Genomic DNA, 25,921 nt, shown 5'->3' on the forward strand with positions numbered 1-25,921 from the left:
ACCAGATAATAATGTTTCCTAAAGATTTGTTATTTTTCTATGTGCTCTGCTTTCTGCAGTCTTGTTTCCATGGGAATACTGTGTATCCAAATCCCCTTTTCCTCCCCTCTCAACAGTACAGAAGGACACCGAGTGACAAGAGTGTATCACAGATGTAGAACTGCAGTACGTGGAAAGGGAATGTCTATAAAATCATTAAGAAGCACCGTGTTTACTCCAACAAGCAAGATTTACGTAGAACAAAGGCTTTTAAAAATTAAAATCAGTGTTGCCATTGCAATTGAAGTTTGGTTTACCCCCTTTTTACAGTCAGTTATACAAAAGTCACCAAACTAAACCAACATGCAATAGATGTGGAAAGTTCCTAGCCCCTCTTGTTGGACTGGTTTGTATCTCTGGGCTTTTGAGAGCTGGCTGGTCACAGGAGTCTGGGTTATTTCCAGGTGCTAAATTGTTTTGGTGTATGTGATATGTAATTGAGGATCCAAAGGTAATTTAAAAAGTAGCTTCCACAACTGCTGTATGGTTCCTGGATGGAGAATCCATATTATTTAAGCAATTACTTTATGTTCATTTGTTCTCACTGTAATACATTCTAAGCTGAGTACTTGGTTCTAGCTCAGTTGGAGGTCAGTCAGAGCTACATATAATGTGGCTTCTCTCCCCCTTCTCACGCGGGGTGCAGGTACCTGCTACCTGATGCCTTCTGAGGCCGTGGGCAGTGCTGCCTGCCAGCTACAGCCGCCTTCTTTTTAAAAACGACTTTAATCAGCTGCTCCCTAAGGTTCCTTCAGGAGCCCCTTGCAGTGAGTAGCAACCAGGAGCAGTTTAACATAGCTAAAACTGTAAATTAATAAACGCACTGTCGAGGCTCTGAGCAATGTGTGTTTCCTCAACTCCACTGCGACTTTCCCACGTGGAAAACTAGCTTAAATTATTCTGCTTTTTAAAAATACCTATCTATATCTATAGGCCATGCAGGCGAACGGCGGGGCAGCCTTGGGGTCCTACCGCGTGCGAGGCGCGCGCGCCCTGGGCCGCGCCGCTCCCACGTGGTGTCCCGCGAGCCGCCGGGAGCGCGGCTGCCGCCTGAGGGGGCGGCTCGCGCCAGGGCGGGCGGGGGGCTCCTGCCGCGGCGGGACTCGGGGCCAGAGCGGGAAGAAGGTCCGGGCGGCCGGTCCGGGCGGTCCGCAGCCATGCAGCGCCGGAAGGTGGACAACCGCATTCGCGTGCTGATCGAGAACGGGGTGGCGGAGCGGCAGCGGGCCCTCTTCGTGGTGGTCGGCGACCGCGGGAAGGATCAGGTAGCCCTCTCCCGGCGGGCGGGGGGACGGTGGTGGTGGTGATTTTGAACCCAGCCTTAGAAGAACGGTTGATCTGTAATCCCTTGGTACCGGCTTTTTCCTCTGTAAAGCAAGTGTTAAAAACCGCACAGAGTAAGGCAGAGCAATGGCGCGCCTCAGCGTGCGTGAGGTAACTCCCCGCGGTGCAGAAACGCCAAGGGTTGCTAGAAATGGTTTAGGAGACTTTGTCCTTAAACATCTCTTGTTTGAGAAGCTCCTGAACATTAAACATAAACGAGTACAGGCAAATGGGAATATATTGTTTAAACTGGGGAAAAGATATTTAATTTTTTGGCTAGCAGGAGCTTTTTTTCCTATTTCAGTTCTAAGATGTTACAGTTTTCCTCTCGAGCCGTGTTTTATATATGAGTTATCTTGCAGATGTCACCACACCAGAACTTGGACTGGACCTGCTTGGTAGTGTTGTAGGGAAGAAATTAACAACTAAACTCTAGACTCATGGTTTTTGAATGAAAAGGGAAATAACAGCATGGCAAAACCATAAAGTTTTAGGATAAGTCAACTCAGCTCCAGTTCCTGAGGAAGTAAAATAAGCTAGTTATAAAAAACCTTGGAAAATAATGAGTTTATCAGGTGCTAGTACAAGAAAGTTGTCATTGATTCACTACTGAAGTGAATGGGTGAATTCTGATGGGGCATATTTTCACTGATGAGTTGGATTTCAAAGCAGCAACCGTGCTTACTGAACATGCAGCGAGCTGGGCTGCCAAATCCACTAGAGGATTAAAATACAAAATGAAATCTTGCTAAATTGTAGAAGTTGTCTGAAATACGTTCTGCGAAATGCAGTATAGAGACAAATACCAGGAACTGGTTTTAGCCTGGAATAATCGCCTTCTCTTTGTGCAGTTGTTAGCAGTTCTGCCAAAGAAGAGCATAAAGGAAATGAAAGGTATAATTCAGTGTTTTCAGTGTCATGCAGCCCCGGAGAAGGCACAGATACACAGGTCTGTGTAAAAAGGAGTGTAACCTTCACAGCATGTCAAGGGATCCTTCTGTTTTGCAGAGAGTTGCTCGGTAGAAAACACAAAATCAAGTACAGAAAAATATTTTGCTCTTCAATGTTAACTTGTGAGTATAGTTTTCATGAATGTTTCTGTGTTTTGGCAGGTGGTTATACTTCATCACATGTTGTCTAAAGCAACTGTGAAGGCCAGACCCTCTGTCCTATGGTGTTACAAAAAAGAGCTGGGATTTAGCAGGTAAAATACCTCTTGTGTCTTGTGTGAAGCAAAAGCTCCGTGACTGGTCTGCTGAGCACAGGTTGTGTGATTTGGTTGTAAGGAGAAACAAGATTTGTTCTTGGAGGAGCTACGGGAAGTTTGGTCTTCCAGAACTAAAATTTGGTATCTGTAATACAGTTGACACCAGCACTAGGCACTTCTGGTTTCTTTCTGTAGCTCTAATGCTAATTCTGCTGTCCTGGACCAATCTCTCTCTCACTTTCTTAACCTTAGAAGGCCACAACTTTAATTCCTCAGCTTTTTGGCCTCAGTAATATTTAGGACTGAATGCAGATTAAGCATTAGAATGACTTCATTTTGAAAAAGCGTTTAAAATTTTAATTCTTAGATTTGTGTGCATACTTACAGCCTGCACACAGTCAGGAAGGGAGCGTTACCTGAAACCATGATTCCAACCAAGCGGTTTCTTGCAAAAACAGCTGGTTCTGTGTGACATCCACCACTTGGGGCTGAAGGCATGTGGAAATATATCATGAAAGTAGCAAATGTGATACAAGATTTTTTCCTTTGAGGTTGCACTCTGACTTCCAATTAGACTTGAATGTAGGCCTGAATACACTTTTCTCAAACCTTCTTCCAAGAAAACTCCTGTATAATTTTGTTCTCTAGCCACCGGAAGAAGAGGATGAGACAACTACAGAAGAAGATTAAAAGTGGGACTTTAAACATAAAGGACGATGATCCTTTTGAGTTATTTATAGCAGCCACAAACATTCGCTACTGCTATTATAATGAAACTCATAAGATTCTTGGGAACACTTTTGGCATGTGTGTACTTCAGGTAAGGAGTTAAACTTTTGAGTTAAAAAGGACATTGCACTCGTATCAATTGCTTTCAGTCTATATGCTGCAGGAATAGTATTTCTTGGTTCTGTTATTTCAATTATGATGACTTTATGTGTCTTTTACAAGTCTTGTGAAGATGAGATAACCTTGCTGGTAGAATTTTAATGTGATGTTGGTTAATGCAAATGTTAAGTGTGAATTAAGCTTTGAGAAATAATGTTTTTAGGCTTTCTGTACCTTTTAGTAGGTGCTAGTTGTACTGATGAACTCTAGGCAACTTTGAAATTTTATTTATTTCCTAGGATTTTGAAGCCTTGACTCCAAACCTGCTAGCTAGAACTGTTGAAACAGTAGAAGGTGGTGGAATTGTGGTGATTCTTCTGAGAACTATGAACTCACTGAAGCAGCTCTACACTATGACCATGGTATGTTCCACATAATATCTCTGTTTTATATAAGTAGGTACATAGTGGTGATGCTAAGTGGTTATTTTTCGCTTTTGTTATGGGCTATGATCTTCCTTTCATCATTTTTCCCCGTTCCTTCATTCATCTATGATTGCATGTCATACTCAGGCAGTTTTGCCAGACTCTGTGTCTTGAAATGCTGCTAGGTTACAAGGAAGAAACACCTGTTGTTCACAAACGTGACTCTGTTCTTTTGTTTCACAGTAGTTTTGGAAAGTATTTTTGCTATCTGCCCTGAAAAATAGGCCTTTTGAGTGTTTTGTGACCCGTTTCTATGTGAGATCAGCTTCACAACTAGTGTGTATTTTTAGATCGGAACTATTCATAGAATCATAGAATCCCAGGTTGGAAGGGACCTCAAGGATTGTCTGGTCCAACCTTTCTTGGCAAAAACACAGTCTAGACAAGATGGCCCAGCACCCTTTCCAGCTGAATCTTAAAAATATGCAGTGTTGGGGAATCCACCACTTCCCTGGGGAGATGATTCCAATGACTGATTGTTGTAATTGTAAAAAATTTTCCTCTTACATTCAAATTGACACTGAGTATACTTACACCTAGAGCAGGAACTGTTTCTATTAGTAACAATGCCAGTAGGTGAATTAAAATGATAGACTGTTTTTTCTTAGCATCCCTGAGGTGTTTGAAATGTTCTGTACCTGGCAGAATTGACCTTTAAGTCAGGCAAGAATAAGACCATTGTGACAACTATTGGTGGGAAAAGTACATTTTTAACAAATATTTGGAAAATGTGGATGTTTCACGACAAACAGAAAATGAGAATCCTGTCTGGGATGATGATGGAAAGGGAGACTGTAATCCACAAGAGTGGAAAAGAAGTTGGATCGTCCCATGAGTAACAATCTTGTAAATGTCACTCACTGCTATTTGTTCTCCAGACTGACTTTGTCTTTTTGTTTCAGGATGTACACTCTCGATACAGAACAGAGGCACACCAGGACGTGGTAGGACGGTTTAATGAGAGGTAAGTTATCAAGAGTGTAAAGGATCTGGACTTTATGCCCAAGAAAAGCATCTGGAGCAACGTCATATATTCATATTAGGAAAGTATCCTATAGGTTTGCATAGGAATGGGATTTCTTGGCTGCTTCAGTGAAGTTTTTGTGTGTTGTTCTGGAAACAAATACAGTTTCTTGTTGGAGGAATTGTATACTATATTTTGGCACATGTTACAAGGGATATATGCAGATAGGCCCAAATTTATAAACTGTTCTGAGTCCCTTTTGTGAAACGCTTTCTAGAAACATGTGCTCCAGATGCACTGAAGTTGAGATACTTATTGCACTACTGTAAAACATAAAACTGCTTAGTGGGGAGTATTCCTTGTGGTTGTAGAATTGTCTTGTAAAGGTGTTTTCTCTGCTTTTGTTGTATAGAATAAGCAGCTCTTAGTGAGTGAGTGAGCCCTTGCTCTAGCCATAGGAAAACTGCAGAAACCTTTAGCATGCAGGTGGTTATGTGATGTCAGAAATGAGAAGAATGAATAAGCCAGCAGTGACCACGGCCTTTGGGGGTCAACACTTGTCACAGTTGCTGTGGATTCACGTCTTACACTTTTATGCAGCTGCCTTCCACTTAAATGCTCTCTTGGTAGATCAATTTAGTTATCTTTCTTCTTTGGAGACATCCTGGTAAGTGGGTGCCTGTTTTGTGTGGATGATCCTGACTTTATGGTAAGAGGCATACTGCCAGTTGTGTGAACTTGCCGTAGCTCAGCTGTAAGCAGCTGTAGCTGTAAATACTGTGTCTGGCTTTAGAAAAGGGTTTAAATTAACTACCAAAATACAACTGTATTGCTAGTGTTTTTACTGAGTTGCCTTTCCTTGACTGCTCAGGTTCATTCTGTCTCTGGCCTCGTGCAAGAATTGCATTGTGATTGATGATCAGCTGAATATCTTGCCCATCTCCAGTCATGTTGCAAACATCACACCTGTTCCACCACAGTCGCAGGTCAGTAAGGAACGTCGGCCTTTTTCCTTGGGAGAAATTGGTCTGAGTTGACCATGGTGTGTTAAAGATTTAAAAAAGAGGAAGCTTTTCTTTCACCCTGATTTATATCAAATAATGGTCTTGCAGAGAGGAAGTAGAATGTTCTGCAAAAATTATACCTGGTATGGGTGAAGTATGGGAAGCCGTCTTTTCTTTCCTCCTTGTTTTTTTTCTGTCACAGCTTTTTTTTTTTGTGCTTGCCTGTACTTACTGATTTTGCTGTATTGCTGTTTAGCCTAGCGAGATGGAGCTTAATTGCTGTGGTTGCTGTTTCAGAAGTGCATAGAGAGATTTCAAGCTGATGGACAGTTGGGATGAGACAAATAAAAAGACCTTTTGACAGTTGTAGGGTGGGAAAACACTTCAGAAATAAGTATATTACAAGCTCAGGAGACACCTGATACCGAGAAGCTGTGGTAGTTTCAGTTTCTGAGTCACACATGCCACATCATGGGAAACGTTTACTGAATATAAGCCAGACATATAGCTTGCACTGTTAGAAATGTATCCTTTTATCACTTTCAGTTGTAGACTAAAGTAAAATGGAACCAATTTTAAATAGAAATCTTTATGCTTTTGAACTGGTTTGTGTGGCCTAAGAAATACCAACATAGGTTCTGCCAGAGATGGTAAAAGCATTTTAACAGAGCACTGATTTTAAAAAACCAAAACAACTCCCCCTTAGCATTATAACAATATTGACAGCAGCGCAAATGCTTATCTGTTGGATGGATAGACTGATGCCTTTGGAATTCTAAGTGACAATAAGGAAAATCACAATTCATTCCCATTTAAAATTGATCTCTTTTGTGTCCAAGTTTATTGTTTGACTTTGAAAATCTTGATATTGGTTTGAAAACTGATCTGTTGCTGCTGCAGTATTTTTTCCCCCTGTATGGCAATATGTACAGCTCATATGACAGGTATAATAAAGATCATAAATTTTTTGTACAGCCTGAAGTCTGAAAAATGAATTGAATTCTTCAGAAAATTTGTCCATGGTCTCTTCTTCCTAGCAATGGCATTCTCCAGTTACCACGTACTGAAAAACCCTTTCCTTTTTCTCTCCAAGCTTGAGGAAGCCAGGATACCCACCTCCTGTGTAACCATTCTCCTGACGATGTATTGAAATTGAAGTGTTAAATATATGTCTGTCCATTTAAATGTTTCTGTTTCTAGGGAGTATATTCCACTTTTGGTAACATTTCCTTTTCCTGCCTGATAAAAGATGTCAGAAGACATCACAAAGGTGTAATTGAGCTGAAGTGTCCTTTACTAATCCTGTTCTGGTAAATCCTGTGCTTATAGGAAGATAGCCTCCGGCCACAGGACTTGGAGCTGAAAGAACTGAAGGAGAGCTTACAGGATACACAGCCTGTAGGAGTTTTGGTGGATGGCTGTAAAACCCTGGATCAGGTTGGTGTGGTGTTTAAATTTGAGATACTCTGTGCTTGACACGTTGCCTTAGGTACTGATGTTTGTGTCTCATCTTGCATGTAATCCAATCTGAGTGTGACCAGTGATGGGTGTGGCCTTAGAGAATTTCCTTGAAAAATTGATTGGATGTGGTAACTCAACAACAGTATCAGTGATTTTCTTTGTGAAGTTGAGGATAAGTGAAAGGACTAGAATGGAGACAGGAAGGTGGTCTGGAGAAGTCTGCATTTAAAAAGATGATGAGCTCTCAGGGTTTGAAATATGCAGGAAACTTAACCTGAAGTTTCTGTTCAGTTTAGTTCTGAATAGAAGTTGAAAATCCTCATCATGTTTTAATATGCCCCTATTCCTGCCTCCCTTACATTTTTTTTTTTTTTTTTTACTCCAATTTGAGAATCACTGACTAGTGCAAATGAAGGCCCTCTTGCAATTGTCTTTCCTGTTTTGGAGTATCTACTGAGAAGCTGCAGTTCAGCCAGGTGGCTCCCAGAGCTGTGCACTGCTTAAGTTCTTTTGTAGTAGATCTTCTCACTGCCCAGATACGTTCATTTTCCTCCTCTGAGAGCATTGTGCCTCTTTTTGTCTTACTGAATATACCCTGTGGTCAGTGACATGGAGGTAGTAATTGAGAATTGCTGTACTGATTGTTGATCTGTGAGAAGAACTCAGTGAGTCAGGATTACCACTTGCACATTATTTGTCCGGCTTTTAATGTTCAACTCTCCTATCTTGTCATTCTCTTCTGCCTTCCTGTTCTAGGAAGGAAGACGTGCTAGTGGGAAGTGTAAGGAATGCTGAAAGTAATTTAAACACAGCTGATTTCTGTTTTCTATTTTTTTCTCATCATCAGGCAAAAGCAGTTCTAAAATTTATTGAAGCCATTTCTGAGAAGACTCTACGGAGTACTGTGGCATTAACAGCAGCCAGGGGACGTGGTAAATCTGCTGCTTTGGGACTGGCTATTGCTGGAGCAGTAGCTTTTGGGTGAGTGATCCCTCTGCAATCTCCCAGCCTTTATTTGCATCCATGAGTTTAAAAGAAAAAAAAAAGATGACAGGATCTGAATATATCTGTCATTTCCAGTCCTACATCTCTTGTTTTATTCTTCTTATATCTTTTGATTGCAGCATACACTGATATTCAAGTATTTCTATTTTATATTAATAAGAAAACCTCAGTCTTTAAAAATCAAAATAATCACAGATACATTGAGATAAGTGTCTAAAGGAATCTGCTGTGTTTTGGTTATTGGATAGAATCAGCGCCTCATATAATGAAAACATTCTACTTAGTATGTATACGTAGAAAAAGAGTTAAACTTCTGTTTCATTTTTCTGTGCAGTTACTCCAATATCTTTGTCACATCTCCAAGCCCTGATAACCTTCACACTCTCTTTGAGTTCATATTTAAAGGCTTTGATGCATTGCAGTATCAGGTAAGGAGCGCAGACTACTTCACAATACTTTCACAGCGTATCTGTTAAGGAGGGGTTATGCATCTCATCTGTGATTTTTCTTTACATATATTAGCTACCAGCCTTTTTAGGAATGTTCTGCAAAAATGAATCATAGTACAGTTATGTTTCCTGCTCTATTTTTAAGTTGGGTAAATTGGGTTTTTGTGAAATAGTTTTTAACATAATAAATAATTTCTCAGTTCTCAGGCCTCTGAAGCTTTTGTTATAAGAGTTTTTAACTAGAATCTGAAATAACAATGTATTCTTAGCTTATTTGATGATAATGGTAAACTATATTTTCCTTAGATCTTGGCTTGTTCATACTGTTTAACAGTGCTTTCTTTCAGGAACATCTGGACTATGAGATTGTTCAGTCTTTAAATCCGGAGTTTAACAAGGCTGTTGTCAGAGTGAATGTGTTCAAGGAGCACAGACAGACCATTCAGGTAACTCGTCTCTTTTGCACTCTTGCCTTTCTACTTCGTGTTCCTAACTGTTGGCTTTACTGATGCTGTAGTTGTTCTGATTTTAAGCATGTTCATTTTATGTGATGTGTAACTGTCCTGCTTGATTTTGCTTTAAGGCAGACCTTTTTTTCTGGTGAGTGATTTTCACAAAGTATCTTATTTCTTTCTGTGAATAACTCATAGATTGCAAAGCTCCCTTGGTAGTTGCTTGTGGGTCTCTTCTTGAAACAAAAGCAAAGGAAGGTGAAAGAAACAGTGAAGGAAGAGCATATGTTGCTAGTGATTATCTTTCCTTTATTTTCATGATCTTTGCAGATAAATTTGTGTGAAAATGTGCAAAACAAGATGTGCGACAGAGTCCTTGTTAGAGTAACACGAACCCTGTCCTGACTGTTTATATGCCTCAGTCTCTGGCTTGATGGTCATGGAGAATAGGGACGACAAACAGCTTTTCAGGGCTCCAGCTTTGCCAACTCTGACATTTCCCTAGTTCCCAGACAAGCTGTTGTTGACAGTGACAGTGTCCTCTTGTTCCTTGCAGTACATACACCCTGCTGATTCTGTGAAACTGGGTCAAGCTGAACTTGTTGTGATTGACGAAGCTGCCGCCATTCCTCTACCCCTGGTGAAAAACCTCCTAGGCCCTTACCTTGTTTTCATGGCTTCTACGATCAACGGGTAAGGCTTGAGCAGCAACTGTCTACCTGGGAAGGCAGTTGTGCAAGTGCCAGTGGATTATTTCTTATCTACAGTACCTTTTTTATTACACACTATTACATCAGGGCATGCTAATTCTTGATTTGTCATGGAACTGCTCCTTAAAATAACCAAGAGTCAGTACTTGAACTCGCTGCTTTCCTTTGGTTTTGCTGCAGATTCATTTAAGTATTTGAGTTGCACCTCTTGTGTTCTGCTACAAGGAGCAAATACATAAAGAGAATTCTGCAGTCTGTTAGGAGAGAGGGAAGAATGACATCTTCCTTCCACTATGGTGAGACTAAGAAAGCAACAGGGCAGGCCACCCTGTCCCACATGCACAAGAACGTGAAAAGGCAGCGGTTCTTGTGGATGGATGGGGCCCTCGTAGGCCTTGGAACGGCCTGTAGCTCTGGATGGCAGCCTGGCTCTGTGCTGGAGCTTCCCCATGCCTCAGGATTGCTCTTTGGTTATTTGCTTCAGACTTTTGTCTTCTGCTTTTCAGGTATGAGGGTACTGGTCGATCACTGTCTCTGAAGCTCATTCAGCAGCTCCGTCAACAGAGTGCCCAAACCCAAGTCACCATGACAGCAGAGAACAAATCTACAGCTACAGCTAAACTCTCCTCAGGTACTCCATCGTACGCGGGACTGCGGTGTGTGACCGTGATCCGGCATCCCTGCGGTATCCCGTGTGGCCATGTACCTTCCAGATTTTCAGATATAAATGCTTTTAAGCGATAAAAGCTATATGAGTAATGATTTTCTAATCTCCTGGGAGCCCTTCAGAGGACACTGATCCTATTGGATTCTTTGCTAGCTGTAATTTCCAACACTAGATGTTCTCTGAAATCTGTTTGCAGCTCGTACACTGCATGAAGTCTCCCTCCATGAGTCGATCAGATACGCCCCTGGTGACCCAGTTGAGAAGTGGCTGAACGATCTGCTGTGTTTGGACTGTCTCAGCATCACCAGAATTATCTCCGGCTGCCCGCTGCCTGAGACTTGTGACCTGTATCCTTACTCAGATGTTGTGCTCTGATCAAGATAAATTGCTTTCAGGTGAAGGAGGCTTTTTCAAGCTGAGTAATAGGGGGTTCTCCAGCTAACATGGTAACCCTCAGCACATGATCTTTTGGCAAAAGTCTATCAAGACCAGACTTCTGGAGTTCAGCTTTTACCCCTGCCTTATAAGACCAGCGGTGTGTGTTACCAGGACATTACCAAACTCCAGTTTTACTGCAGAGACAATCCTAAGGAAGGGTTGAATGAAGGGAAGTCCTTGTTGGGAGTTATAGAAGGTTTGGCTTTACAGATGAAGGGTGTGAAAGCTATGAACACTGCCCAAAGTCATTCTTGTATATAGAGCTGTAGGGTCTAAGAGCACGAGCCAGCATGTAGCCCAAGGCTGTAAGGAAAATATTACTCCTAAACCAACAAGGAGCTTTTTCCTTGTTTCCAGGAAGGTTGTCTCCTTAACCCCTGTGTTTAGATACTACGTAAATAGAGACACACTTTTTTGTTACCACAGAGCATCAGAAGTTTTTCTGCAGAGACTGATGGCCCTTTATGTGGCTTCACACTACAAGGTAAGCTTGTGCTACTTCTATCAAAATTTCAGCCAGGAATTTTGTGGAGGGAGCAGTGCTTGTTATGAGTGTAATTGAAAAGGCCTAATTGAGGTTTCTGAACAGCTTCAGTCACTTCTTGTTGTATACAGATCCATATTCTTTCTCTGGTAAGGCCTCTGCCTTGGTCTTGGCTGAATACACTGGCTTTACAGTTATCTGGAACATTTTTGTCATGAGAAATTCTGGAGGCTGTATTCTAGATGAGCCTACAAGCTTGTCAGAAGAGTATCAGTGGTGAACTACTTTTGCAGTTCTCTTTACTGTATTCTAGTAGCCTCAAGTTAACCAAAAGGGTAGTACCATTTTACTACTGAAAAGAGTTATAATTGATCTCAAGGTTTCAAGACCATGAGTGACTAGCAGATATGAGTGGTGAAGTCTGTAAGTACCGAGTACTAAAAATCTGACACTTAAGGTTTGGTAGATTAAGAGATAAGTAGCTGTGTAAAAATGGAAAGTTCAGTTCTATACATATTAGAGCAAGAGGTTTCACTTGAGAAAAACAGATGCTGTCTGGTAGTTTAATATCCATGAACTGGCCTGTGAACTTCTTCACCAATATTGTACTAGTTCTAAGTTTCTTAATAGCCCTAAATTCAGAAAACGGAGGATTGTTTAGAAGTCAGCTGCTAACATTACACTGGACTTTGAAACTCTTCTCAGGGAATAATTCTTCAACTTCCTGCTATGTCTTTACCCTCCAGAACTCCCCCAATGACCTCCAGATGCTATCTGATGCACCTGCCCATCATCTTTTTTGCCTTTTGCCACCTGTTCCACCCACCCAGAATTCGTTACCGGAGGTACTTGCTGTTGTTCAGGTAAGAGAGCAGTGTGTATCGATGAGATGAACTGTCAGTAACAAAGCAGTGTGCTGCTGTGAGACTGGATACTATCAGTGTACTATGGGAGCAGTGTACTATCTAGGAATAGAGGGTAGCTTAGGGCTGTGCTTTTGTGTGTGTTGCAACAGTGTATTAAGGCCATTTTTTTACCCCCACTTTCTTTTGTAAACATGAATTGCTGTGTAAGTACACTGTGATGCTGATCCTTTCACATAGACCTCCTAGTCTCCACAAAGCATTTGTGCTGAGAAGCCTTCTGAGGAGCCGAACTACTGCTTCAAGAGATGACTTTGTCTTCCCCTTTCAACTTCCTGCAAGGAGAGTTGGTTCACTGGTTCACTGCTTATCCCCTGTTTCTACCATTCCTTTTATTTTCAGTAGAACTGCAAAAATACAAACTCCTCAGATATATGTGCTTAGAGGTGTAGAAATATTTCAGCCCTTGACTGCTAGGTATCTGAGTATATGCTTCCTTCCTTCTGTAAGAACACAGACAGTTTCTTAATTATCTGCATTTGATGCAGCTAGTTAAATCTGTTTCTTAAAAGAAAAAGCCCCATATATGACACCTAAAGAGAAATATTGGTGGGACAAGCTTTTATGTTTCCTGTTGATGGACTACAGAAAATGCGTAGAGGTGTTCTGTGCTTTAATCTCTTCAGGCTTCTGTTGCACCACATTGTAACTCCTCCTGCATCAGAGGTACCTGGCTGGCACTGGTGTGCTTTTTGAGACAGGGCTTTTAGGGGCAGAGCCTGTTTGTTCACAGAATCACAGAATCATCAGGGTTGGAAAAGCCCTTGAAGATCATCCGGTCCAACCATGAACCTCACCCTGACTGTTCTCAACTCCACCAGATCCCTCAGCGCTGGGTCAACCCCACTCTTCAACCCCTCCAGGGATGGGGACTCCACCCCTGCCCTGGGCAGCCCATTCCAACGCCCAACAACCCCTTCTGCAAAGAAATACTTCCTAAGAGCCAGTCTGACCCTGCCCTGGCGCAGCTTGAGGCCATTCCCTCTTGTCCTGTCGCTTGGCACATTGTTGGCCTGTTTGTTTGCTCGTCATGTTGCAGAGCAGGGATCATATGAAATGTCAATACTGTGTAATGGACTCATGAGTAGAGATTTTGATTCTGCTGTAGCGGAGTGACTGTAGGAGAAAACACTTTTTCTCCATTAATGGTCTTTTACCTTTTCTGGCAGGTGTGCATGGAGGGAGAGATCTCTCGCCAGTCTATCATGAACAGCCTTTCTAGGGGAAAGAAAGCTTCTGGTGATCTTATTCCCTGGACCGTTTCAGAGCAGGTGAATAATTTGGCTGTGTACTCACACCCAGGATATATTTCAGCTCTATTTCTTATTTCCAGAGTACCCATCCGTGTTCTTTACGTTGACTTCTGTCTCTTACGCAGTTCCAAGATCCGGACTTCGGGGGCCTCTCTGGTGGGCGTGTTGTTCGTATTGCAGTTCATCCAGATTATCAGGGGGTAAAGTATTTTGGAATCCGGTTATTATGAATAGTCAGCAGTGGTACCATGAGCATGGCTGTACAGGCAGAATTCAAGAACAGGGCAAACGTTTCAGTGGCTCCAATTTTCAGTGTTTTAACCTTGGGGACTGAGCCAGTGGTAGTAACGGAATGAGGTCAGACACACAGAAACGGTGAGATGCCACAGCAGCGGGGGTGGCATTGCTTTCCTGTGCGCGGGTAGCAAACCAGCTCCTGTCATTACTAGTCAGCATTGGAGCATGCCAGCATCCCAAGCAGCAGTACACAATCAAGATCCAGCGATATTTATTGTGAGATTACCAAATGTTCATGCTGGTGTTTGGCATTTTCTGAGTGCCAGAGTTAAGCACTGAGAATTATTACACAGTCCTGAACTACCAGCTGGGCTCTCATTGTGATTGCAGACATCCAGGTTCTGTAGCGTCCTCCACGGAGCTGCTGTGTAGCAAAGAAAGTGCGTTTTTGCTGTGATTGAGTGATCTCTGCACTGATGATTGTTAATGGGCTTGTAAGGGGAAAATGTTGTTGACCTGTCTTAAAAACTAGATACATCTTTTTGCTGATAGTGTATTGTTCCTACTTCACAGATGGGCTATGGCAGCAGAGCTCTGACTTTACTGCAGATGTACTATGAAGGCAAATTCCCATGTTTGGAAGAAGAAACAATTCAAAAGCCAAAAGAAATTGCAACTGTAAGCAGTGAGGTATGGAGCTCAGTACGTTTTTTGTGTTTTCTGTTGTGCTAAGCTGTTTGTTTTTCACTGTAAGTCTCTAATGATTCCTCTCTGTAAGGAGGAAATACTCTATTTTTTTACACAGAATAAGAGATTTAATTTGCAAATTTCTGTGAGGATTGCTACTAATGCATTTCCACTTTCTTTTTCAGACTGTTAGTTTATTAGAAGAGGTTGTGACACCTCGGAAAGACTTGCCTCCTTTACTTCTCAAACTGAGTGAGAGACAAGCTGAAAACCTCGACTACCTAGGCGTGTCTTATGGCCTAACACCACGATTACTCAAGTAAGACATTATTCTATTTGCTAGTTACATCCAGTGCAAAAATACAACTATATAAATTATATATATTATAATGATATCTATATAAAAATAATATAGTGTATAGATAAAGAGGCAGATATTTTAGCCCTTGGATATTCTCTTTATCTCTGCATTTTTCACTTGGTGTCTAAAACTGGGAGAGCTCCAAGCTCCCTTCTCCTGTAAGACCTTTTCTTGATGGACAGTAGGGCTGCTCCTAAGTGCATCCTTCAGGGTATTTTTTTCCTCAGACTCCTGAGGGCAAACCCATTCCCTACTTGGTTGTCTCTGTGACCCTTCTAAACAGTTAACTAATTGTAATTGCTCAGTTTTTCCAGGCTAGAGAAGTAAGAACAGTCTGTAATAAGTAGGGAGAAGTTGAATACTGCTTCCTGTGACCTGTAGAAGCTTGAGCTGCTGCTAACTTCAGAGCTAGTTGTTAGTTTCCTGACTAATGTAAATGCTTTTCACCAGCAACTGCAGCTGCTTCTTGCTTTTCTTAGTATGGAGGAACTGAGGTACTGAAGCAGTAAATAATTTACTAATTTTTCTTAAGTTTTAGCTCTACCTTACAACATAGCTTTATATAAAAACATACCATTTTATAATAAATGCAAACTTTTTTAATATTAGCAAATTATAAAATATCTAGGTTTCTGAGACTCTCAGCCATAGAGTGGGAAGTTGTGAATCCCTAGTTTGCGAGACAGTTTCAAAATAATGCAGAATTCTTCCTGTTGCCTAAAAGCAAAGCAGTCATTTATCACCTAAAACCTTGGTTCCTTGCTGGCCTGCCCCCACTTAGAGAGGACCTAGAGGGCTGTACAAGGACATGAGATGAGACTGAGTTCAACGGAAGAAGTGGGAGCGGTGGAGGCCAATTTGTGACTGACCCAGTCAGGACAATGTGAGACAGCTATCTGTGTTTTGGCATTTCAGCTACAGAGACTGTAGCCTGTTTTGTTCCGTGGCAAGCATGCTGCAAAGTTCATGCCAGAATGCGATGGTCACTTGTTTAGCTGTGCAGGAGAATGTCAGAACTGAATGGTTATTGTGAAATAGTTTTAATCTTTGCAAATTATAAAGCAAATGGTTCAGATGTCTTTATTTGAATGATCCCTTTCAGGACAGAGGGGGAGAGTAAAGTGTTTCACTCCTTTTTTTAGTTATTTGACTGTTAGCTGTGGTGGGATAGATAAAAAAAGGATGAATAGTGGGATAGGGAGAGGCTGGGGTACACATGTAGGGCTTCATGCTGAAATTCACAACATCCTGCGCAGCAGATGAGTGCTATCCCGTGGCCTGTGGATGTGGGTTGCCAGTGGCAGTTGCTCTGGGGGCTGGCTCCTTTCTTTTGTCTGGGATTGCCATATGTTTGGTCTCAGCAGGTCTTTTTGTACTAGTCCTCCTTTTACTGGGCAAAATGAACTGTAGGATCAGTTCACAACTAAGATGCAAGAAGGAACAGGAGGATGGAAAGGGATGTCAGCAGGGTTTTGCTGCTCAGCCCTGGATTCTGTTTGGCCTACAAGTGACTATTTGAAACCTGCAAGTTGCCAAGGGAAAATCATCATTCATTGAAGAACAGAGTCTGAAATAAACTGTAAATCCTCAGCCCAGGGTATTCCTTAGGAGTCTGTGATATTACTGGTCAGAACATCTCTGCCTGTTTCTAAAGCAGGCCCTGGAAGCATGTCAAATACAATAACTCTTGTATCATGTCTGTCAGTCTTTGAAAGTTTGTTTGTTTTTTGATATCACGATCATAATTTTTCACTTCTCTAAGTTAGAACCTCAGTCCGTTTGATTGCTGTTACTCCTTTCTGTCAGTGTTTATTTTCATTAGTTGGTGGGGTGTCTTACAGACTTCTGCTTACTTGTCAGCAGTTGTTCTTGTACAGTAGATAGATTGCATTTAACTAGAAGTAGTATTGTCGAATCAACAGGTCTGTAATTCTCAGTGCATTTTTCTCTTTTTCCCTTTCCCCAGGTTTTGGAAACGTGCTGGATTTGTGCCAGTTTATCTAAGGCAGACACCAGTAAGTAGCATACTGTTTCTGAATGAAATCCAGCCCTATTGAAATCACTGGGCATCTTTCCATTAGCTTCTGTGAGATGTGATTTGGGCAGGAAAGTTTTCTGAGGCTACATTTGGGGGTGGTTTTATGTTTGTTTTTGTTCTTTGGACCTCTAGTTAACTAAGGGAGTAAAGTTTTTGCACTTAAAAAATTAGAGCAAAGGTGCAGCTGTTGAGGGTTATTATTGTAGTTATTGCTAAAATATGCAAGTGGTTCTTGAACTGACTGCTCCTGTTTTTCTAGGTGTTTACAAAAAGTAGCACTAGCAGTTTAGAGTACTTTTGGAGAGAATAATTTGTCCCTTGTCACTCCACTTTTCTTTTGTTTTTCTGGCTCTTGAGCCGCACCTGGAATTTGCAGTACTGGTGACTACTGGTTACCTCAAGAAGCCAAAATCCCTCGGCACTGGGATTTACCAAATTCTAGAAGTTCATAGGTTTTACATTAGGTAGTGGTGATCAGTAGCAGTTGATGCATGCATCGTTGTTGTTGATTTAGAAGACCTTTGCTGCCTTCAGTTGAGCATAGAGTGCAAAAGGTTCCTGAGGATGATGGGAAATATATCTTATTTGTTAGAATGACCTGACTGGTGAGCATTCCTGCATCATGCTGAAGATGCTGAATGAAGAGGACACTGAACAGGAGCCTTGGCTTACAGCCTTCTGGAAAGGTAACTTTGATTTTGCTAATGCTCAAAGAATCTTCTGCGATATTTATGCTAGAGGTCCACAGGAGTTGTTTATCATATCATCTTGTCCTATAGATTTTAGGAGGCGGTTCCTTTCTCTGCTTTCCTACCAGTTCAGCACGTTCTCTCCCTCGTTGGCATTGAATATCCTACAGAACAAAAATATCAAACAGCAGCCACAGCCACGTGAGTACCCTGGCTCTCGGTGTTCAGTTAGATTACAGTTTAAAGTCTGAGTATACATTTATCAGAGTTCTCAAATACATGCTTTGTATGATATCTCTTGTGAAATGCCATGAATTGCTCATGGTCAGTTACTGTGTTTTGTCCTATCATCTAGAAAAATGCTTGCATTTCTAAGTAAAAGCTAAGAGGACATTTTCTGCTTACTCAAAACAGGGTGTTTTTTTGGTGTTGTTTTTTCTCCCCCTGCTTTTTTGATCAAAGATTTAAGTAACTCAAAATTAGAGGGCCCCTGACTGTAACAGCTAAATGCATGACAAAACATGGATGGATACTGACACCTGCCAAATCCAGTATGGAGTTAAAAGAGAAGCCTTGAGTAGCAAGGGTCAGTAGGCAGAGCAGCTTGCTTAGGATCTCAGGAAGAACGTCATCAGAAATCTGGAGGTTGGAATGTGATGTCTTTCTAAGAGAGAGGCTTCAACTGCATGTTATTGGGTTCAATCCAGCACTTGCTGGGGAAACACACAGGCAGTATAAAAACGGGGCCAGACAAGACTGTTCTAACAGTCACTTCTGGCTTAAAAGCAAATTGCTGTTTTCTCAATATGCCTAACAGAGGGGAGTCCTCCTGAGAGAACTTGGTAATCTGTGCCTTGTGGGTTTTTAGTATCTGTCTTGGTGAAAGAGTTTTAGTTGCTGGTATGAGGGAATAAAGCTCTTTAACAGCAAAACCAGTGTAAGGTAGTTAAACTGGGCAAGCGGTGTTTCTCAACCCTCACTGTTTTCAGCCTCTCTGGCATCTTTAGGTTGATATGCTGGTCTGTTTTGACAGATGCAATGTTTTTCATATGGATGTATGTTTGTCTGAAAAGACTTTAAATAACCAAGCCAGCCTGAATAGCAGTGTTGTACCTAGTGTGTGGAATTTGTGTGCTGGAAAGTGAACCTGTGGGGTAGCAGTTACAGGCCCTTACTCACTGGTATGAAAAGGAACATGTTAAATACTGAGATCCTGGATAGCTGTGAAGAACAGTCTTGACATTATTGTCTTTTTATTGTACCCATCAGCCATCAGCCGTGCTGAATTAGAATCAGTTTTCATCCCATACGACCTGAAGAGATTAGAGATGTACTCTCGCAACATGGTGGATTATCATCTCATCATGGATATGGTACCTACCATTGCCAGGATGTTTTTTCTCAACCAGATGGGTGACATCTCTCTCTCTGCTGCACAGTCGGTGTGTATTGCTGTGAGAACAAGCCATGCTTCACCTCTCTTTGTATATATATATTTGGAATAATTTCCTCTTTTATGTCATCTTTAAAAAAAAAAAACTTTACTTCAGTTAATTGCTGCTTTTGTAGCCCTTTTCATGATTTCTCCTGCTTGTAGTGTTCTTCCTCCTTTAGCATTTGCTTTGAATAAAATTTGTAGGGATCGTACTCTGTTGTGTGTTCAGTGAAGCACTCCATGCGTTTATAATACAGTGTGAACTGTGGCTTGAAAACCTCTCAAAATCGTCTGGCTCCTGAACTGTACTTGAGGAGAAAAGTATTATCGGTGCTAAGTATGGAATGGCACCTGCCAATTAAAGAATAATTTAGGGGTGTTCCCGTGCATCTGAACAAAGCTTCAGCTCGTACCAGAGAAGTCTTGTATAGGTAGTGTAGAGGGTATTATGTATTTGTATTTGCTCTAAAAGCCTCTATAACTGAAATACATGTCATTTCCTCAGGCCCTTTTTCTAGGGATTGGCCTACAGCATAAATCTCTGGACCAACTGGAAAAGGAGGTGGAACTGCCCAGCAGTCAGTTGATGGGCCTCTTCAACAGAATCATCCGCAAAGTAGTCCAGGTAAGAGCATGGTGACAATGCTAATTACTGTGTAATTCCAGTACTGAGCCTGGCACCAGTAGAAAGCTGAGTCAGAACTGTGTATCTTTACCATGTCCCCGATAATTGACTGTAAACTTCTTACAAAAGATGGGAAAATCCGGGTGGAAAAAGCAGGTATTTATGGCATTGATTTATATAGTGTTTTCCCAAATAATAGTGCTTGTGTTATGTTTTTAAGTGTTGAAATGTCCTGACCAAAATGCTGAGCCTGAGCCGCTTGTTTGTGATTGTTCACTGCACCGGTGGCATCTCAACTTTTCTTTAAATGACCTTGGAAATGTTTTTTTTAAAGATAGATTTGAAGTCCAGTGAAATAATTGGACAGTTCTGGATCTGGTTTTCTTTCTGTCTTATGGCTGTGATAAAGTGAGTAACATGATGAGTTCTCGGATGGTGAGATGGACAGAATACTTGCCAACTGCTTGCAATTGCTTGCCGAGCCTGGGGCCTGTACTTCTCAAGGTTTGGGATACGGTAGCAGAACTTCTGCAGTGTGGCATAGGTTGTTCATTGGAGAGGTGATTTACTTACCTTGAAGAAAATAACATACAAAAAACCAAATATGCAGCTTTAAGCTGCAAATGTTAAATGATGCTGTATTAATAAAGTTTGTTGTAAACTACGAGCTCTCCACATTTATGCAAGTCGCATTGAGGGCTGGCTGATTTTAGTTTTCTGCCTTTTATGAAAGCTGTATATAATTCTGCCTTCAGGAAGCAGCCTTGAGATTTTATTTCAGTATGATGGAATGCATCAGAAATAAACAACTGCCTGATAATATTTGAAAGGTTAGAGTAGTTTCATGGGAACAGACAGCATTTCTTATTTATTTTAAAGCAATAACCTTGAGGAAACATCAGCAAGTCTTGGCTTATGTGTTGGCTTACTTCATTTACAGTTGTTCAACACGGTCCAGGAAAAAGCTGTGGAGGAGCAGATGGTGGCAACAAAGGATATTGTAATGGAGCCAACACTGAAATCTTTAAATGATGATTTGGTAATTATGAACTTTCTTGATACATATGTATCCATTTCATAGAGCTCCCTTGAGTGTAAAAGCCTTGTAATCTGAATTTTCTTGGATGGAAAGAATTCCACATCACTTTATGGTAGTTAAAACCTGACAGCTTTGTGTTACATGCTTGAAGTCATGCTTCGTTAATCTGCAATACAGATTTTTCGCAGAACCTACTAAGATGTTACATATTACAAGTATGTGTATACAGATAACATAAAAATGCAATTATATAAAAGGAATAAGCTTTTCAGGATCATCTGGAATTTGTTTTAGGAGATGTACTTCTCTTTCAGTGGGAAAGGCGTTTTCCTTCCATTACATGGTCACTGTTGTACTTAGAACTTAATGCATCCATTGTGCTGTCCTGTTGTAGGAAGAAGCTGCAAAGGAATTCCAAGAAAAACACAAGCAAGAAGTGGGGAAGCTGAAGCAAATGGACCTTACACAGTAAGAATTTATCTGAAATCCAGTTTTCGCCTGAGACCTGTTTGAATGCTGGGTCACTAGCACATCTTGCTGAGACTTGTGCACAAGGCTGTAGTTGCAGTATCACAATCTCAAACCATCAATAAATGAGAAATAGCAGTGGGTATTGTCAGCAGTGGCCAGGTAAGATAAGCAAATGCAGCTGCGCTAATGAAAACTTTGGGTGTTGTGTGCCTGACAGCCAATAACTTCGTCTTTTTGGCTCTGTTACCAGCTGCTTTGTCTCACACTCAGAAAGTTCTCTCCAGTATGAACTAAATTTGGTAACAACTTTTATTCAGGGCCGTTCACCTGTTTACCTCAGTACATTAATTCATTGTCATACTCCCAAGCGTGAACTTACTTCCCTTTTTCTGCTGGTATTTTGAACAAAAAGCAAAAGCTTGTGAGTGAGCAGATAGCAGCTGGTCAGCAGTGAGATCTGCCTGTGGAACTGTAGAACTGAATTGTTGGTAGAGTTGGGGCTGGCTCGTCGTTACGGTACTGCAGACAGAAGCTGTACTACAAACAGGAATGCTGGATCAGTCCTCAGCTCTGTCCCAGTGCCTCTGGCATGAGCTTGAGCACATTCTTCCTTTACCTCTGTTCTCTTTTGTCACTTAAATGGTAAATTATTCATGGCAGTAGCTCTTAGTATGTATCTATATGTCAGTCTTGATCCTGGCTGTGTAGAGTACATATATTATACATATGTAAGTTATATAGTTCTGTAATACGGAGTAATAAAGCAAGCTGCCTGGCTGTGGACTGTTTCTAATTTTACAGTTTTCCATGCTTCTAGAAATAGTCATTAGTTTCCTCAAACCAGGATACCCAGATCCTGTTGTCTGCTATTCAGCTTAGCTGTGTGTGCAACTCCAGTGAAAATAGTACCTGGCTAATTCAAATATTCTCTTCTTTAACAAAAAAAAAAGTCAAACCAATGGTAAAAAAACCAACCCACTGGAGCTTCTTGTTACTAACTACAGTGTGCACGGATGCCTTTTAACTGCTGCAGAGCTGGACAGTTTGTAGGATACTGAGTTGCTGAACCAGCAATTTACTTGAAGTGTCAGCAGATGTCTCTTTCTGGACCAACAGAGTTGTTACACATGCCACTGATTCTGTCCCTTCTCTCTCTCCTCCTCCCACTTTTTGTCTTATAAATCCTGTTTACTATACTGACATCCCAGAAAAGTTGTCTGGTTTGGCTTTAGATTAAATCTGAAAAAAGGGAATAAAAGCTTCTTTGAATCTTTGGTTGTCTTGTTTGAAGGAAGGACAAAAATGGATGTGATTTGAAGTGACTTGCAAGTCAGTCACATTAGGAAAACTATATAACCAGAATTTTAAAAAAGTTTTAATTCCATTTTTTTAGCGTTGATAGTGTTACATACCTGTTTGTCATTTTGGACCATGTTCCCTTTTTTTTTCACCAAAAATTAGATTTCTGTTCTCCTCAATGAGGAGAGAGAGACAAAAATCTATTTTGAACAACTTTTCAGTACAGGTTTTAGAAAACTAATAGAAGAGACTAAGCTGTTTGGTTTGAAAAGGCTTTGTCTGGTATTGTTCAGCCTTGTATGAACAAAGGCTAGTCTATTCTAAATCTCTAAGAACTTGAGATGGAGAGCAACCACTCCATTTTGCTACATGACTGCTTTGCCTAGTTAAACTCGTATGTAATTTCCAGGGTACTTGAACACCCAGACAAGGGGCAGAGAACATGAGCTTATTTGAATAGCAATTGTTGTCTTAATTTCTCTTTTCAAAAGAAAGCTGCAGGTCTTCAGTTTTTCCTGGACTGATGCAGAAAATCTACCATTCAAGCTCACTGCTGGTCTAAGAGCAGCTGCTAATTTAGCTAATTTTCCATTACGAGCCATTGCTTTTTGCATCCTCTTCTTTTACCACCACAACCATCCTTCTCCAATATTTTTGGAGGGAGGAGAAAGGAAAAACACCCTCAAGCTTTTATAAAGAAATCTATATAGTGAATATAGATCTGATTGTGGTTGTCAGGCTTAAAGCTGTAGTGATTGAAGGTCTACCTTTCCAGAAATCTAGTGGGCAAAGTAGAAGCATACCCCACTGCTATGGAAAGTATAACCTTTGTGGCCTTATTTTTTGCTTTCATAACAGATGTACTCTACTCAGCACTCTGCTTTTCTGATGAGAGGCTTTCATAGAACAGTTTTGTGATGTTTACAATAGGGGCTCCTGAGAACTTCATTTGCCACTGACCAGCTTTGGATGGGGACAGTTGTTGGTTGCTGTTGACCTAGTTGGGGCGAGTCTGCTGACAGAGTTGTGATGAGCTGTTGTAGCCCTTTGCCAGGCTAGTTTTGTATGTATTTCCAAATACTAATTTAGTTGGGTGCTGACACAGGGGCTTTGTTTGTAGAGTAGCGTGTGCCTGATGATATAATCACCTTATTTTTCTTACTTTGTGCTGGCAATTTTACTTGCGTTTTCCTTTACCTTTTTCACTTAGATATATTATCCGGGGCGATGACGAAGAATGGGATGAGGTGCTGAGCAAAGCGGGACAGAACGCTTCCGTCGTCAGTTTGAAAAGGTTAAGGAAGTTGAAATACTCCACAGAGGTGTCTCTGGTCCTTCCTGCTGGCTTTATTACAACGTTTTCAAAAGATTGAAGCTGAAGAGTTAAATGCAGATAAAATGAACTTAGTGTTCTTGATTCTGAGCTTTCCTGGAGAAATCCGGGTGTGAGCACCTGCGAGCTCTGCTGGGTACTCAGTAGTTCCTCTAATGGCAAGGCTGATGCTGTGAATTCTGTGTTGCTCTAGTGTTAGTCCTGACTTCATGTAACTTAGTTGCGCATTGTAACTTGACGTGGTTAAGCCTTGATCGCGATTGTGCACGGAAGCTGGTGCTATTTCTTCCTTGGGTCACTTTTAAAGAAAGAACTTGCTCCCCATAACTGTCCCATTTGCTTTGGGAGCTAACACTGGCTGGGAGCCTGTGATAGTCCCACTGGAGAAAATGCAAATTCAGGGAAGAAGAATTCTTTCAAATGTGAGCATAAGCCTGCAAAATATTGAGGCTGCATTTCTGCAGTTCCTTGCTTTTCATCCATCTTCTTTCTCCTACCTTGCTCAGCATGGAGTCTTTCCTCATCTTTTCCTTGGGGATTTATAGTTGAGACTTGCCTGCTTGCTTATTTCCCCTTCCTGGGGTGCCTGACAGCTGAAGTAATTATGTGGCCTCTCTTCCACCCTTTGTATATTCATGTTTTTTTTCATGAATGCTAGAAGCTGTGACTTTCCAGAAGCCTTACAGGAATGAGAGAGTCTTGTCAGTGCTTATAAAGATCGGACCTCTCTCATGTTTGCTCTAGTCAGAATCTAGTGCAGGAACAAAACTGCATATTTAAAACTGTCAGTTGTATTATTTTTTCTAGGTGCTCTAAATTCAAGATGTCCTATATGAATTGCCTTTAGGACACATAAAGTCTTGAAAAGTAATGACAAGAGCTAAAAATCACGATCTTATGGGATTCAAACTGAGTTAGAGAATCTGAAGACGCCAGAAAATCTAGGTCATGCTCATGCTTGTGCTTCCTCTAGCACCAGTTTAAATGACCCCAGAAATTGGAAGTATTTTCTCCCAACCACATTTCTATGTAGACTCTCACCCCCTTTTACAACAAAAATTTCCCAGCTGGATGGGAATCTAGTGTATTTTTAACAGATATTTTGTTCCTGTTTCCCAGTGAGAAGAGGAGAAAATTAGAAACAGCAAGAGGACCCAAGCAACTGAAGAAATTTAAGAAGACTAAAGATATAAAGCAGAAGTGGAAGAAATGACTTTAAAGCCAATCAGTGAACTTGAATTAACAAGTGACGGGTCTGTACTTAAGAAGTACTATTCTCCTTGAAATCAAAAGACTTTCTTTTGGGGGGTGAGAGCTGGAGGGAAGGAAAAGCCTTAGAGGCATTTTTAAAGTGTTTGTATTACGGGAAGTACAGTGACACTGCCAGGAGACAGCCTCTGAAGATTTTTTATGAAGTGTGACTGCAGAGCTTGAGCGAGGCACTGTGCAGCACACTGGGATATTATGAGGGTGCTTTAGCAGCTACAGAGTTTCCATTCAAAGGGGGCAGATCAATCTGCAAACTTGCCCGCATCAGAACGGTTGATGTCTATTAAAGAGCTTGGACAACAAAGGACAGAAATGTGTTAGGCTTTGCTATGTGACTCTACCTTTTAGCATTGCAGCCCATCTTGATGCATGCAGCTACTGGTTCAGTAGTACTGCCACTCCTTTGTGGCTGGAGGGAGTTTTCGGTGTGAACGACAACTGAGGTTTTTATTTGGGGCTGGCTATTCAGTGAGCGCTAACTGCGTTGTCAGCTCAGACTCATGATTTGGTCCTTGCTCACAGGAGTTCAGGGTGTACAATGAACACTTCTATTTTGGAAGGTAGCCTATAGTTCCTACTTACTGTGCTCCTCCAGCAGCTGCAATAAAGGCTGCTCTTTTGCATTCACACTTGCTTACGAGGTCTCAGCATTCCCACTGCTCAGTAATTTACATTTCCTAGTTCTCAGGCAGGGTGGCATGATTAACAAGCGCTGGGGAAGCTGCTTTGGCCACTCTGTCTCCCTG

At 41.3% G+C, this 25,921-nt stretch overlaps 1 protein-coding gene across 1 annotated transcript; it reads left to right on the forward strand.

The window, feature by feature from the left end:
• Positions 1 to 1,090: 1,090 nt before the first annotated feature.
• Positions 1,091 to 25,488, forward strand: NAT10 (N-acetyltransferase 10). Its single transcript, XM_074841596.1, has 28 exons — positions 1,091 to 1,304; positions 2,475 to 2,566; positions 3,218 to 3,389; positions 3,697 to 3,819; positions 4,785 to 4,846; positions 5,718 to 5,832; positions 7,180 to 7,287; positions 8,159 to 8,292; positions 8,651 to 8,744; positions 9,113 to 9,211; positions 9,774 to 9,910; positions 10,434 to 10,558; positions 10,791 to 10,941; positions 11,420 to 11,516; positions 12,263 to 12,379; positions 13,609 to 13,710; positions 13,818 to 13,892; positions 14,503 to 14,619; positions 14,802 to 14,935; positions 16,944 to 16,992; positions 17,608 to 17,701; positions 17,795 to 17,905; positions 18,974 to 19,146; positions 19,645 to 19,764; positions 20,705 to 20,803; positions 21,198 to 21,271; positions 23,784 to 23,867; positions 25,026 to 25,488. Exons 1-28 carry the CDS (start codon positions 1,197 to 1,199, stop codon positions 25,117 to 25,119), a joined length of 3,060 nt encoding a protein of 1,019 aa, XP_074697697.1. The 5' UTR covers positions 1,091 to 1,196; the 3' UTR covers positions 25,120 to 25,488.
• The last annotated feature ends 433 nt before the right edge of the window (positions 25,489 to 25,921 follow it).

This window comes from Strix aluco, chromosome 16 (genome assembly GCF_031877795.1).
Source record: "Strix aluco isolate bStrAlu1 chromosome 16, bStrAlu1.hap1, whole genome shotgun sequence".
Taxonomy (NCBI): domain Eukaryota; kingdom Metazoa; phylum Chordata; class Aves; order Strigiformes; family Strigidae; genus Strix; species Strix aluco.

Excerpts from the sequence above, each read along its gene's own strand:
- NAT10 (XM_074841596.1), top strand. The coding sequence starts at position 1,197 with ATGCAGCGCCGGAAGGTGGACAACCGCATTCGCGTGCTGATCGAGAAC. Across the intron at positions 8,293-8,650 it reads GCTGGAGCAGTAGCTTTTGG|TTACTCCAATATCTTTGTCA; the intron begins GTGAGTGATCCC and ends TTTTCTGTGCAG. Across the intron at positions 14,936-16,943 it reads CTAACACCACGATTACTCAA|GTTTTGGAAACGTGCTGGAT; the intron begins GTAAGACATTAT and ends CCCTTTCCCCAG.